Source organism: Gadus morhua, chromosome 2 (assembly GCF_902167405.1).
Source record: "Gadus morhua chromosome 2, gadMor3.0, whole genome shotgun sequence".
Lineage (NCBI taxonomy): Eukaryota > Metazoa > Chordata > Actinopteri > Gadiformes > Gadidae > Gadus > Gadus morhua.
This window is the reverse complement of record NC_044049.1, coordinates 17,189,944-17,202,245: the sequence shown is the minus strand read 5'-3', so window position 1 is coordinate 17,202,245 and position 12,302 is coordinate 17,189,944. Positions and strand designations below refer to the sequence as shown.

General features: G+C 39.9%; 1 protein-coding gene across 4 annotated transcripts in view; it reads left to right on the top strand.

Annotated features, from left to right (window-relative positions):
- copz2 (COPI coat complex subunit zeta 2) overlaps window positions 1-12,061 on the top strand; it is a 14,762-nt gene extending 2,701 nt beyond the window's left edge. The window contains exons 2-11 of one of the 4 annotated variants that reach the window (XM_030345545.1): window positions 4,310-4,378; window positions 4,556-4,640; window positions 5,683-5,774; window positions 6,186-6,241; window positions 6,357-6,410; window positions 6,898-6,975; window positions 7,162-7,213; window positions 8,494-8,532; window positions 10,303-10,335; window positions 11,012-12,061. In XM_030345545.1, coding sequence (XP_030201405.1) covers window positions 4,310-4,378; window positions 4,556-4,640; window positions 5,683-5,774; window positions 6,186-6,241; window positions 6,357-6,410; window positions 6,898-6,975; window positions 7,162-7,213; window positions 8,494-8,532; window positions 10,303-10,335; window positions 11,012-11,059 — 606 coding nt within the window. In that variant the 3' untranslated portion in view covers window positions 11,060-12,061. The remainder of the gene's footprint in view (window positions 1-4,309; window positions 4,379-4,555; window positions 4,641-5,682; window positions 5,775-6,185; window positions 6,242-6,356; window positions 6,411-6,897; window positions 6,976-7,161; window positions 7,214-8,493; window positions 8,533-10,302; window positions 10,336-11,011) is intronic. The other 3 variants (XM_030345562.1, XM_030345553.1, XM_030345569.1) reach the window with 3 other exon arrangements.
- The last annotated feature ends 241 nt before the right edge of the window (window positions 12,062-12,302 follow it).

Below are 12,302 nucleotides of genomic sequence, written 5' to 3'. Positions count from 1 at the left end.
CGTTTCCATCTAAAAGGTGATGCGAATCTTTAGAAAGTTCGCCAAAAAGTAATTTGAATTAGGTGTGTTTCCATCAAGTGGTTGGAGCGGGTACCTATCCTAGTTCTGCCTGGAGGTGGTGCTGTAGGCAAAAAATTTATGCCGATATGTGGCTGTAATAAATGGTAGAACTAGAAAAGCTGTAACAAATGTATCAAAAAGCGGTAAGTCCGCCAATGGAGAAGAGTTACAACAAACATGGAGAGAGGAATTCAGCAGCAATTGGTTTCCCTTGGGCAAGTCATAACTGTCCTTTCAGTGAAGTTGTCATTGGCTATTTTAACTTCCATCCGGAGACGAAAGAAATAGAGAAATTGCAATGTACACAGCGGTAGCAAGGGAAATACGAGGACGACGTCGAGTGCCTTACGTATGGGAGAGCACAATAGGATGATGACGTTACACGTTGATGTCGGCAGGGTTGCATATGGCCGGTCGTTATGCGGAAATCGGAAAGACTGTCAGTCCTGTGTGTTCAAAGTTCGCTACGTCATAGCTGTTTCGAAAAGTGTGTTTCCATCTCCCATTTTGTGAATTTACTCTTTCGCATTTCTCAAAAACCACCTCAAGCGAGCGGATAAACTTTTTTGCGAATTAGAGGATTTCGATGCAAATTTTGGTTTTTCCATCACCGTTTACTGATTCGATACTTCAAAGTTCGCAAAATCAGGGGGATGGAAATGCACCTATTGATACGCAAACTAACTAACACCGGACTAAAGGCCAATTTCCACCGGAATCGGCACGGAAGCGCCACGGCAGCGAAGCGGCTGTGTTCCGTACTGCAATCCCCACTGGAAGCGGCACGGACACGTTCCGACAGATGGCTCAAGACGTGCATAATTATAATAAGTATTCATACAATATTATTCACAAGTTATATTCAAACCATATATATATTAATATACATTATAATATATATATATATATATACATAGGCCTACCTTATAATCAACCATACACATTACCCATTAAATACGGTAGACCTATGATTTGTAGATGTCATGGCAACGTCCACTCGCGACACTGGACTTGCGAGGCATCGACGCGGACTTTCAATTCTTCTTTGCCACTGATTAGCTATTGATACCATACCATAGATCAGGGATGGGCAACTGGCGGCCCGCGGGCCACATGCGGCCCGCGACCCGCGGGCATGCGGCCCGCGGCCCGCATGCCCACTCAGCCCGCACATAATTATAAAAAAAAAAAAAAAAAAAAATTTATAATAATAATAATTATTGATCGAGTTACAGAAAACTCGTTCAAGAAAGATGAGAAGAATTCATAGAATTCAAAGGTAAACCCATGCGTCTAGTTTGCTTAGAAGCGATATCAGTCATTAAAGATCCACTTAAGTCGCCACTACAACTACTACAACTGTTTGTTGGGTTTGAGTTCATTGAGTTGTTGCACTTAATGTTGGGCCACTGTTTTTCAGTTTTTTGACTTCATTGAATGATGATGTATGTGAGCCCTTTGCACTGATAAAAATACTGACCATTCATGTGGCTGTTTGAGCATGGAAAACATGAAATTAATGTATGTTGGTTCAATTAACATACCGTACATAGGTTATGATTCTGGACGATTTTTTAGGTAGTGGCCATCGCCAAAATGCACCAGAATACTGGAAATCATCTACCAAATTCAAAATTATGTAGCTTCTCTCAGCTCACGTTTAGTTGAAGTGTGCAGTCATGTGGCCCTCCGATGGTTATGATAAAAAATGTGGCCCTCTTTATCATGAAAGTTGCCCATCCCTGCCATAGATAGACTGTATAATATTACAATACCCTGTGAATTGCATAAGGATCGATGTGAGCGCAAAGGCAAACTGATTGGCTGTAGTCGTGTTCTGAGACACGGCAGCGAACCGGCAACTTTCAGAAATAGAAGAGGCAAGTATCGTAAACGAAGTGCCGGTTTGGGGACGGTTCCGTGCCGTGCCGGTGCCGTATCCAATGGAATAGCCTACGTTCACTTTAATGGTTTATATTATTTTCGGCGAGCGATTCGCTGCCGTGCGGCTTCCGTGCCGATTCCAGTGGAAATTGGCCTTAAAACTGTTTAGGGGGCAAAACTGACCATGATAATAATTATAATATGTAATAATATCATAATAATATTAATATGTCTCCATACAGTTCCATACAAATATTGAAGATCACGCTTACTGCATAGTAGGGTACTTGAATACATCTGGGATACAAATTGGAACATTGTATGTCAAAACTGATATTGAGAAAGGGGTTTATAGGGCAGTCTGTGCCCTTAAAGTGGAAATGAAGCACTGAGAACTGTGTCAATTTTTTGTTTGTTTTTTCATTTTTGGAAACACATGGATTTTCATCAATACTGAAATTCAAGTAGTTTCACCGTAAAATGACATGTTTATAACGACTTTCGCCTCTAGGGCGCAGCCATGTTTTAAAAACGCAGGCGCTACGTCATCAGAATGGTTGGCTCTTTAAAATAAACATGTCGGATATTGGAAGAAGAACAGGGGGGTCCTTTTGTATTGCCCCTGGCTGTTCAAACGAATTTTATCGGTTAAAGGAGAGCGGTAGAATAGTTCATTTCCATGTAATTCCCGTCAAGAAGCCTGAAGTGCTCCGAAGATGGTTAGCTGCATTGAAACGCCTCAGCCCCCCAATGGGACCAGGGCAGAGAGTATGTAGCGACCACTTTATAGAGGCTGATTACATCGAAGAGGGAGCTTTTTCTGAAGATGGGAGATTTGTTCGCCGTCCCACCAATCGCCTGAAGCCAGATGCTGTGCCAACTATTTTTAATTTTAGTGGATATAGTGCTGGAGACACGGACATACCCGTCAGATCGGACCCGGGCGCTGCTCTTATGCGCAGCGAAAGAGCGCAGAAACGTGCTTGCCAGGCAGAGGAACGAGAGGTACACTTAGCTTCTACTACTAGAGAAACAGATAAATTAGTACAAGTACACTCACTGTTTGAAGATTGTCTTGTTTGCAGACTAGCTCGCTCCATGCTCTTGATAATTTCTAATCCATCGCCAAAATAATCCATTGTTATCGGAAATAATCCATTTGCAAACACCGTCGGTTGCACTATTTTCGCATATTCACGTGCACACCCAAATGGCACGACAATTACTTGTATCATGAAATTAACGAACTGTAAGGCAGCGTGGAGCCCAGCTGCTGCACCCGTGTACTTTACTTTTCTTATCTTATTATATTATAATAATTATTATATATATATATATATAAAAAATATAATAATGTAATAATATATAATGTGCAATATATATACATATCTTACACTGCATTACTACAGGTTCATTTCATGGCAGCAGACACTCTCCATGTCAGTGGACATAGGGACACAAACCCCACACAAGCACCACCGATTGTTTCCTGTGCGCTCAGATACATCTCTCTCTCCTTCATCTATTTCTCCTCCATAGTCAGGCTCTGTTGGGGGCACTAAAACTCCGACTTCTCTTACTGGCTCAAAAGCATAGGCAATTGGATGCCTGCCCTCATTGGTGGGTCTATCCAATTCGTCCATATCCATTTTGTTGAGGCAGTAAGCTACCTGTGAGGCTATGAGCCGCTATGTAAACAACATAGAATGTTAATACCAACCATTCTCGTGACGTCATCGTATTCTGAAAACAGAGATGGCGGCGCACAGGCTGAAAACATTGTAATTAATGCAACGTGTTTGTGCTTCATTCTGAATAACGGGACATATTTCCGACTTTATTTGTATTTATGGTATATTTAAATATTTAACTAGTGCTATAGACATGTTTTATTTGATTGCTTCCTTTCCACTTTAAGCACTGAACTCAACCCGAAGGTTGCACCTGTACCAAATATCACACCACACAGCAATGCTACAATATATTTATATATTTTTGAATGTCCCTGATACAATATTCAGAAACGGAAAGAGCATTTTGAAGTGGAGTGCTCTGTTAGAAACTGTTTATTAAATCTGTGCATCGGAAAACAAGGAATATATATTTGCATAACTTGTGGTTTGATGATCCCAAAAAGTGTGTGAAATGTAAAAATGCTGATGTAGCAATGGATCTGATCAAGATCCAAGTGTCACTTTAAGTCTGAGAGGCTAACCAAGGGAGGTTTGATTGACTGAAAGCCAATGGTCCTGTCACTGACTGTCCCACACAAAAGTTTCCATTGGGTCCCAAAATAACCATGTTGAGTGTATCATTGGATCAAGCGAGATATGGTTGTAACCTTGTCGCTCATGGTGTGTTCCAGGAGCCGTCCCTCTACACAGTGAAGGCTCTCTTCATCCTCGACAACGATGGCAACAGGTTGCTGTCAAAGGTACGGTTCGGTTAGTTTTCCAGGAAACAGGGACGTTTATTTGAACCGTATAATTCTACTGTGTTGCGATAGTACATTGTGTTCTGCTATAGCTGCCTTTTTTGTAGGTTTCTTAAGATACAGCTTTTATAAAAAATCTATAACAGATTAATTCATTAATTCTGTTTTGTGTTTTAGTATTACGACCCTGAGCTGTACCCTTCTATGAAGGAGCAGAACAACTTTGAGAAGAATGTTTTTAACAAGACCCACAAGGCAGACAGTAAGTGTGTGTGTGTGTGTGTGTGTGTGTGTGTGTGTGTGTGTGTGTGTGTGTGTGTGTGTGTGTGTGTGTGTGTGTGTGTGTGTGTGTGTGTGTGTGGCCGGGCCTCAGTTGGTTAAAGCACAACCCCTAGGCTGAGGATTTTCTTTCGCTGTGAAAAAGAGCTCCATCATCCTGCATCTCACTCCCAGGGAGACACGACACCACTGCTCCCAGGTGTCTCTCCTGTCCCCCCCAGAGGAGTCAACACTTCACGCCATACACACATACACACACACACACATATACACACCACGCCCCTGTAGTGGCCACTGACTCAACACAACTTCACAGCTGACCGGGGTCAATCTTCACAAATTTGTATCCATCGGCATGGCAGTGCTATGAAACAACAACAACAACAAATATTGGTTGCCTCAATGAAGAGGAGTAGGTACAGGCTGGTTTAATTGTGGAAGTAGACACCGTGGCTGTCACTTAATTTGAGTTTAATTTTTGTTTCAGGATTGGAACTGTATATAGGATGAGTTTCCAAAGCAGAACACAGAGTTTCCAGTTCATCTGACTGTTAACCCAATCTGAGACAAATCAAACCTCTACAATCCAAGGTTTTAGGACTCTTAGGTTGAATCTAAGGAACTGACACCAGTTAAAATCACCACGGAGGGTCCTTTGTGCTGGTGAAACCCCACCTGCTACCTGAAACCACAGCTTACTTCTGGGGAGGGATGCTTATTGCTCTCTCAATGCAATCCCCCTTTTGTCCATGCAGTCCCTCTGTTGTGTTACTCCCATCTCCTCTTTCTCTTGCCCTCTTTCCAATCCTCCCTATTTCCCCCCTTCATTCTTCTCCTTCCAGTCGGTTTCTCTGCATTCCTCTGCCCAACTTTCCTCTTTTCACTCAAAACAGTGTCTTCAATTTCTGCATCTTATTACTTTACTTTTTTTTCTACTGTCTCTTATAATCTTAATTTTCTCTTTTAAAACCTCTCCCTCTCCCTCTCCCTCTCCCTCTCCCTCTCCCTCCCTCCCTCCTCTCTAGATGAGATAGCGTTCTTGGAGGGGATGACTGTGGTCTATAAGAGCAGCATAGATCTCTTCTTCTACGTAGTTGGCAGCCCGCAGGAGAATGAGGTGAGCAGATAAAAAGGTGAAAAGTGAAGAATCTCAAGCCTTCAGGTGTGCAGATGTAGAGGTTCCGGTTGTGCTTCCGGTTCAACAAAGACTTCATATGTGTTTGTCATTGTCCTCGACACTTTGTGAAGGTGCACTGTTTCTAACACTAGGCCATTCTGGCACAACCAGTGGTTGATAAGTGTCATCGCTTGCTCTGCCATTACTGACAGCATTAGCGACAGTGTAACACAACTGCTAATGTTAAGGCTTTCAAAGATGATGTTGATATCGTATCTCACCCCTCGGCTATGAATGCAGTGCAATGCTGGTACAGGATGAATCTGTCTAACCATAATTTTGCGTAACGTAGTAAAGGAGTCTTTTCTATTGTTAATAATTGTTCTTCTCTTACCTTCCTTTACTTTCCAGTTGATGCTGATGTCGGTGTTGAACTGCCTGTTTGACTCACTCACTCAGATCCTCAGGTATGTTTACCAATAGAGGTGTGTGTGCGTGTGTGCGTGCGTGTGTGTATGTGTGTGTGTGTGCCAGTGTGCCAGGAACCTGTACTTTTCAACTGCAATATTTGCACCCGAACAGCAGCTGTGCTGGCTGCCATGGAAACCGATGCGGTAGCAATGCAGGGGGATGGGGGTAATGCACCCACATACACAAAAAACGATACACACACACACACACACACACACACACACACACACACACACACACACACACACAGACAAATGGGTTATCAGACGAGTGATAGGTACTACTAAACAGTGAATTGTTGTTGTTGTTGAGGTTGGTTTATAGTTTGCAACTTTAATATCAGAATTTATTGCAACATTGACAAGCACGGGTGATACCAATATGTGTACTACTTGAATGTGGTACGTTGAAATATAACAGGAGTACTTCTTCCAAGGGCTAAATGTAGACTTTAGTGGGTGTTATTCACAGTATCGTGATCAATAACAGCCATTCATATTCTTACACAGCTAGCTATGCTATGATGACTCATGCCGATATTTTGAATGCTCAGCTCGTTGATATGTGCTGTCAGGGGGGAGGGGTCCGCTATCCCATTGGCTGCAGTAGAGGATGGCGCACTCCCATTGGTTATCCTGTTTGTCTTCTGTAGAAAGAATGTGGAGCGCAGATACCTCCTAGAGAACATGGAAGGAGTGTTCCTGGTGGTGGACGAAATCATCGATGGCGGGTAAGGCAAAGTCACAAATTGGGGATAGGCTAGACATTTAATATATATAAACAGTAATATATTAATAATCTAAATAATCTAAATGGAAACTAAACAAAACAAAAAAATTCTTGTTTCAATTTGGGGTCATGTTCCCAGGACGACAATCGTATTATATTCTGTCCTTAAAGTTTGTTATATTTCCAGGGTCATCCTGGAGAGCGACCCACAGCAGGTTCTGCAGAAGGTCAACTATAAGGTAATCATCCGTTTTTGCGGAAATATCCCAAATTGCCACACTGTCTGCCCATATGGAATTTGAGAGTGAAGTTGGACATGTCCCTAGGCCTAGAGCGAGAAGAACTGTTCTTCAAACCTCCCCCAAACCATAACTAGCTTGCTTTAACCTGCTTTCTCTCTTTCCCCCTCATACTTTTCTGCCTTGTCCTTTTCAGCGACATTTGTATATAAACATTGTCCATTCACAAATGTTTTCTAGCTGTTCCTGTCCCTCTCTCTTCCACTCTTATCTTTTTTTATTTATTCTCTCTCCTATTATCTATTTCCCTTCCCTTCCTCAATCCCCCCCCCATTCTCTTTTTCTATTGGTCCAGCTGGTGTCAGAACAGGCCTATGGCTTCGTCTTGTTTGATTACATCACCGGTAGCCTAGAGGGAGAGGCAGAGAGAGGTCAACTGCTGTAGACAGTTGAAGAGGGTGAGAGAGGCATGGATAACAGAAGATGGAAGGGGAGAGAGAGGGAGGGAGAGAGAAAGGAGAAAAACATTTCTATCAAAATCAATAAGGGGAAGGTAGTCGAACATTTGAACTACTAAATTAAAATAGAAAGAGAGGGAGAAAGCGAGGGACAGAGGGGAGATGGAGGAGACAAACGAGGTAACCGCATGGAAAGAGAGCATGTAGTGGTACGGCACAGAATGAACTCACGCAGCGTGAGATCAAACTAAACTAACAACGTACTGATAATACACTTATTTGACCCTGCTATGTCATTCTAATGTTGCTAATTATTGCTCTTACAACAAACAACCACAAACCCATTCGAATAGTCAAGCGCAGAGCCAATGCCCCAGCACAAAATAGTGAATAATATGAAAGTTAATTCACTATGATTTTCACTTGTCTAACCCGTGTTGCTGCTTAAGTTATTTTACTACTCGGAGGTTATGAAACTCCAAAACCCATTTTTGTCACTAAACTAAGTATATTGTTGTTTTTTGTCTACTATAAATCACATATTTTTACCAAAAGTGTCTGCAGCATTCCTATTTATCCTATTCAAAACATCCTCGGAACAGTGGCTTATATTGACTGACTGAATGAGCTGTGTAATATGTGACTGAAGTCCTGTGTGATCTTAACAAATCCTCATTGAACATTAAAGTAGTTCAACAAAGTTGCTATTTTCACTGTCCCCTTGTAGTAATTTGAAGCCCCCTTAGTTTTTCCAATGTTTTCCAATATTCTCTATCCTCTAGCCGTGTCTCACGCTTTTATTTTGAAATCCTTCTGTTGCAGTCGGATGAGAGCCCATTATCGGAACAGAGTGTGGCCCAGGTAAGGAATATATTAACATGTATTATTTTTTTTGGACAAAACCCACTGATGCCACTTATATCATCTACACGCACACACGCACGCACGCACGCACGCACGCACGCACGCACGCACACACGCGCACTGCACGCATATAGGCACGCACACACACACAGGCACAAACATAGGCATATACCATTGCACTGCATTGTCTGCCTACACTGCGTTTCTGAATGTTTTATTTTAATTCCTGGATTTTCGTATTATGTGTCTGCTCCCTGATAATCATATGGTAATTATTATTATTATTATTATTATTATTATTATTACCCAATGATAACCTGATTTATTGATTTGTTTAAAACTATCATAAATAATTAATATCCCATTATTAATTTTCATACTACTGAAAGCATTTCTTTGTCTTCGCTTGTTTAAGCGTACACCTTTTAAATGCATGAATGCAACTTGATTCCTATCCTTCTGCAAGCTTTTGTGTTTGTGTGCATGTCTTTGCATGTTTTGCCCACCAGCCACTCATCTTTTTTACCAGCAACTTTTTATGCGCTATATATTTTTTTAATATATGCGTACATTTTAAACAAATTGACATGTTAACAATAAAACAGCATGCATGGCTACACCATCATAAGTCAATCTAATTAGTGCCTGAATACAAATGTGTCCACAGACATGGTAACTAACGTATGATATTAAGCATTATTGGCCCTTAACACTAATATTCAGAAAAAACATTGCCTCAAAAGGCTATTGGCCTATTGGCTAGTAGAGGCATATACTTGAACTTTATACCCTGAACTTTTAAACGTTGCAAACGTGCAAAAACATAATTATATATTTATGTGGCATTCAGTCCAATGCTGGAAATATATCTGTGGCATTCAGTAGGCCAATGCTGTGATAAAATATGTAAAGTATGACCAAGTGTTTCTTTCTGTTCAATATATAGAACGTTATCAATCCCCTGTGGGAGAAATTTGTTAATGTTTGTCCCTATAAAACAATAATGATAAAAAAATAAATACACGACGGTAACTGCGTAAGTCAAACCGTCCAATCTGAAGGCTCTACTTAACCACGCCCCCTACTCACTTCCTCCAATGCAAAGCGAACAGAACTGAGTAGGGGAGGGCGTAGCATAACTAGTTTGCGAACGACCCAAAGAAACGCAACGCAAATACAATGAGAACATGTATGAGGCTTTAATAAAATCCCGGACGATTTTTAAATTCCGCCACACATTTTTTAAAAGTGTCTCAAAAGGAGGGCATGTCCGGGCAAAAGACGACGTCTGGTTACCCTACGTACGGGAAACCCATTTGATTCCTACCTGTAACACTGTTTAATAGCGGCCCAAATTGGTGGGCGCTATCCTGGTAATTTCTCTGCGTGAGAAATACGAAGTGTGGCGTGTGAGCGTGTGCATGGGTTGAATGTGTCAAACGCCGAATGCGTGAGACTTGAGAGCCTGTTACTGGTATATTATCCCGGATGCCGGACAGTTGCAGTTCAGCAAAAGAGGCGTAGAAGAAGAAGGGATGTTGACAGTAATGCTTGTGGAACTGCACAGCGCCGTATAACGATTATTAAATATGCAAATTGGATCGGACCTTACTGAAAAGTATTACCCGACACAGTGGCGGGTGAAGTGACACAATTCACCCGCCACCATACAAATCCACCCGCAAATGGCGGGTGGCGGGTGTTAATTTCCATCCCTGGTGTGTATGTGTAACGGTTTCCTATAACCTCTTGCTTTCACCCTGGCAGCATATAACAGAAAAACTGGCTCTTACTACGAATGTAAGTTTTTCTGCTAATTGCTAAAAGTTTGACTCTAATCACTCTCTCACTAAAAGCGCACTGATTTCATTTATTGGGTTCCGGGAGACATCTGCTGTCGGAAACTGACATTACATCAATATGGATTAGTTGAATTCCAGTCAGCGTAGAATTGGTTAAATCATAAATAATATGGTCGCTCTTTTTTATTTTCATTTTTATCGTTTTTTTAAAGGAATTAACACATATTCTTGACTGAATCTCTGAAACTAATAGCATGTCGGTGAGAAATAACCGAAGAGACACAGCAAGTTATTTTCTTGTTCAGGCGTCCATTAGGCGCCATCTAGTGGGGGCATTGTCACAATTCCCGTAACATTTGCCTTCGAGTTATTTCTGATGGATGGCCCTAGATAACTACTTTTATGAAAACATAAGATGTTATCTGGGTGAAACTGAACGTTTTTTATTGATGACTATAGTTATCCCAAATAGAATGATTTTCAAAGTACAATCATTTACAACAGCAACCTAGCCCCATAGTCCAACATGTAGCATATATGATCACAGGTGAAATTAATGAAATAAAATATTTAAGGTTATAATAATAAAAGTATATATTTTAAATAATAGATTTTTAAATCATATTACTATTATAATTATGATTACTGTGCTTTTCCTTCTGTTTTCTCCTTAGGTGATACAATCGGCAAAGGACCAAATTAAATGGTCTATCCTGAAATAAAGGCCTATATGGATCAAAGGAACGATACTGCAAGATATAGGAAAAATATGCTACAAGAAGCAAACCCTTTATTTTCTTACTGCGCTAAAGGGACGTTCAGTTTATGGGCTTTCATGCTGGTACCTAAAATGATTGTAGCTAAAAAATATTTTTTGCTATACAATTATATTTGTATGTTTTGTATGTATAGTTGGATTTGTTTAATTTATTGGAGTTTAGGGATGACTGTATTGGTCTCTAAGCGAGATGTGGTTCATTTAAATAAAAAATAAGTAGAAAAGCATATGAAATAAATAAGTTTAAAATCATATCCAAAGCATTAACCTTAAACGAATATAGTTACTTTTGAAGAAAATGTAGTTCCATAACATTAAGGCGGCCTGTTTTTGAACATTATTACTGAAGGCTGTTATGATATTTAAAAAATATATATTTGTTAGTGAAGGAGGTTGCGATAACATTTTCTGAAGTAAAAATATAAAAAGTAATAACATGATTATTACATAAATCATAAACGCATTATTTCATATGTACAGGCCTATATGTGTAATACATTTGTTTATGTAGTTTGACATTTGCATGTTAATATATTATTTTTTCACCGTTTCCCATTATTCGATCAAATACTGAAATTATTCAAAGAGTTTGAGGGAAAGGTTGACAGGTTATTTGTGTGTTTTTTTTGATAAGAATGTAATGTGTTACTGCACTTTTTGCTTTTCATGTGGATTAAACTGTTTCTATTTTTTTGCCAAGTAATTAATGCATTTGTAGATCATCTAACATATTTGGTGACATTCAATATCGAAAAAAAACTATTTGTTGCCAAAATTATAGAATAATGTAGTCTATTTTAGTAACAAAACGGTGATTTATATTACATTTTATATATTTTTTGTTAAAGCCGAATACATTATGCTTTGTTTATGTGATTTCCTGATAACGAATTTGGCATATGAGATTTGTGAAACGACAAATAAATAAAAACAATGCAAGTCTTTATTTTGGTTTTATATATTGTTCTCCAAAAATGTTGTGGGAAAAAAAATGATAATATTAGTTTAGAGATTATATTTGGGCTCAGCTCTTTTACTTTAACTCTCTAATTTAGTCCGATTTATTATTCTTTTATCCAATCACCATTCAGAATATAACGCAGGACTAGAAAATCCCATTAGACAGCGTGCACTCACTTGATTGGTTGACAACCGCTGACCGAGAAGCACACGCCTACATTTATTCA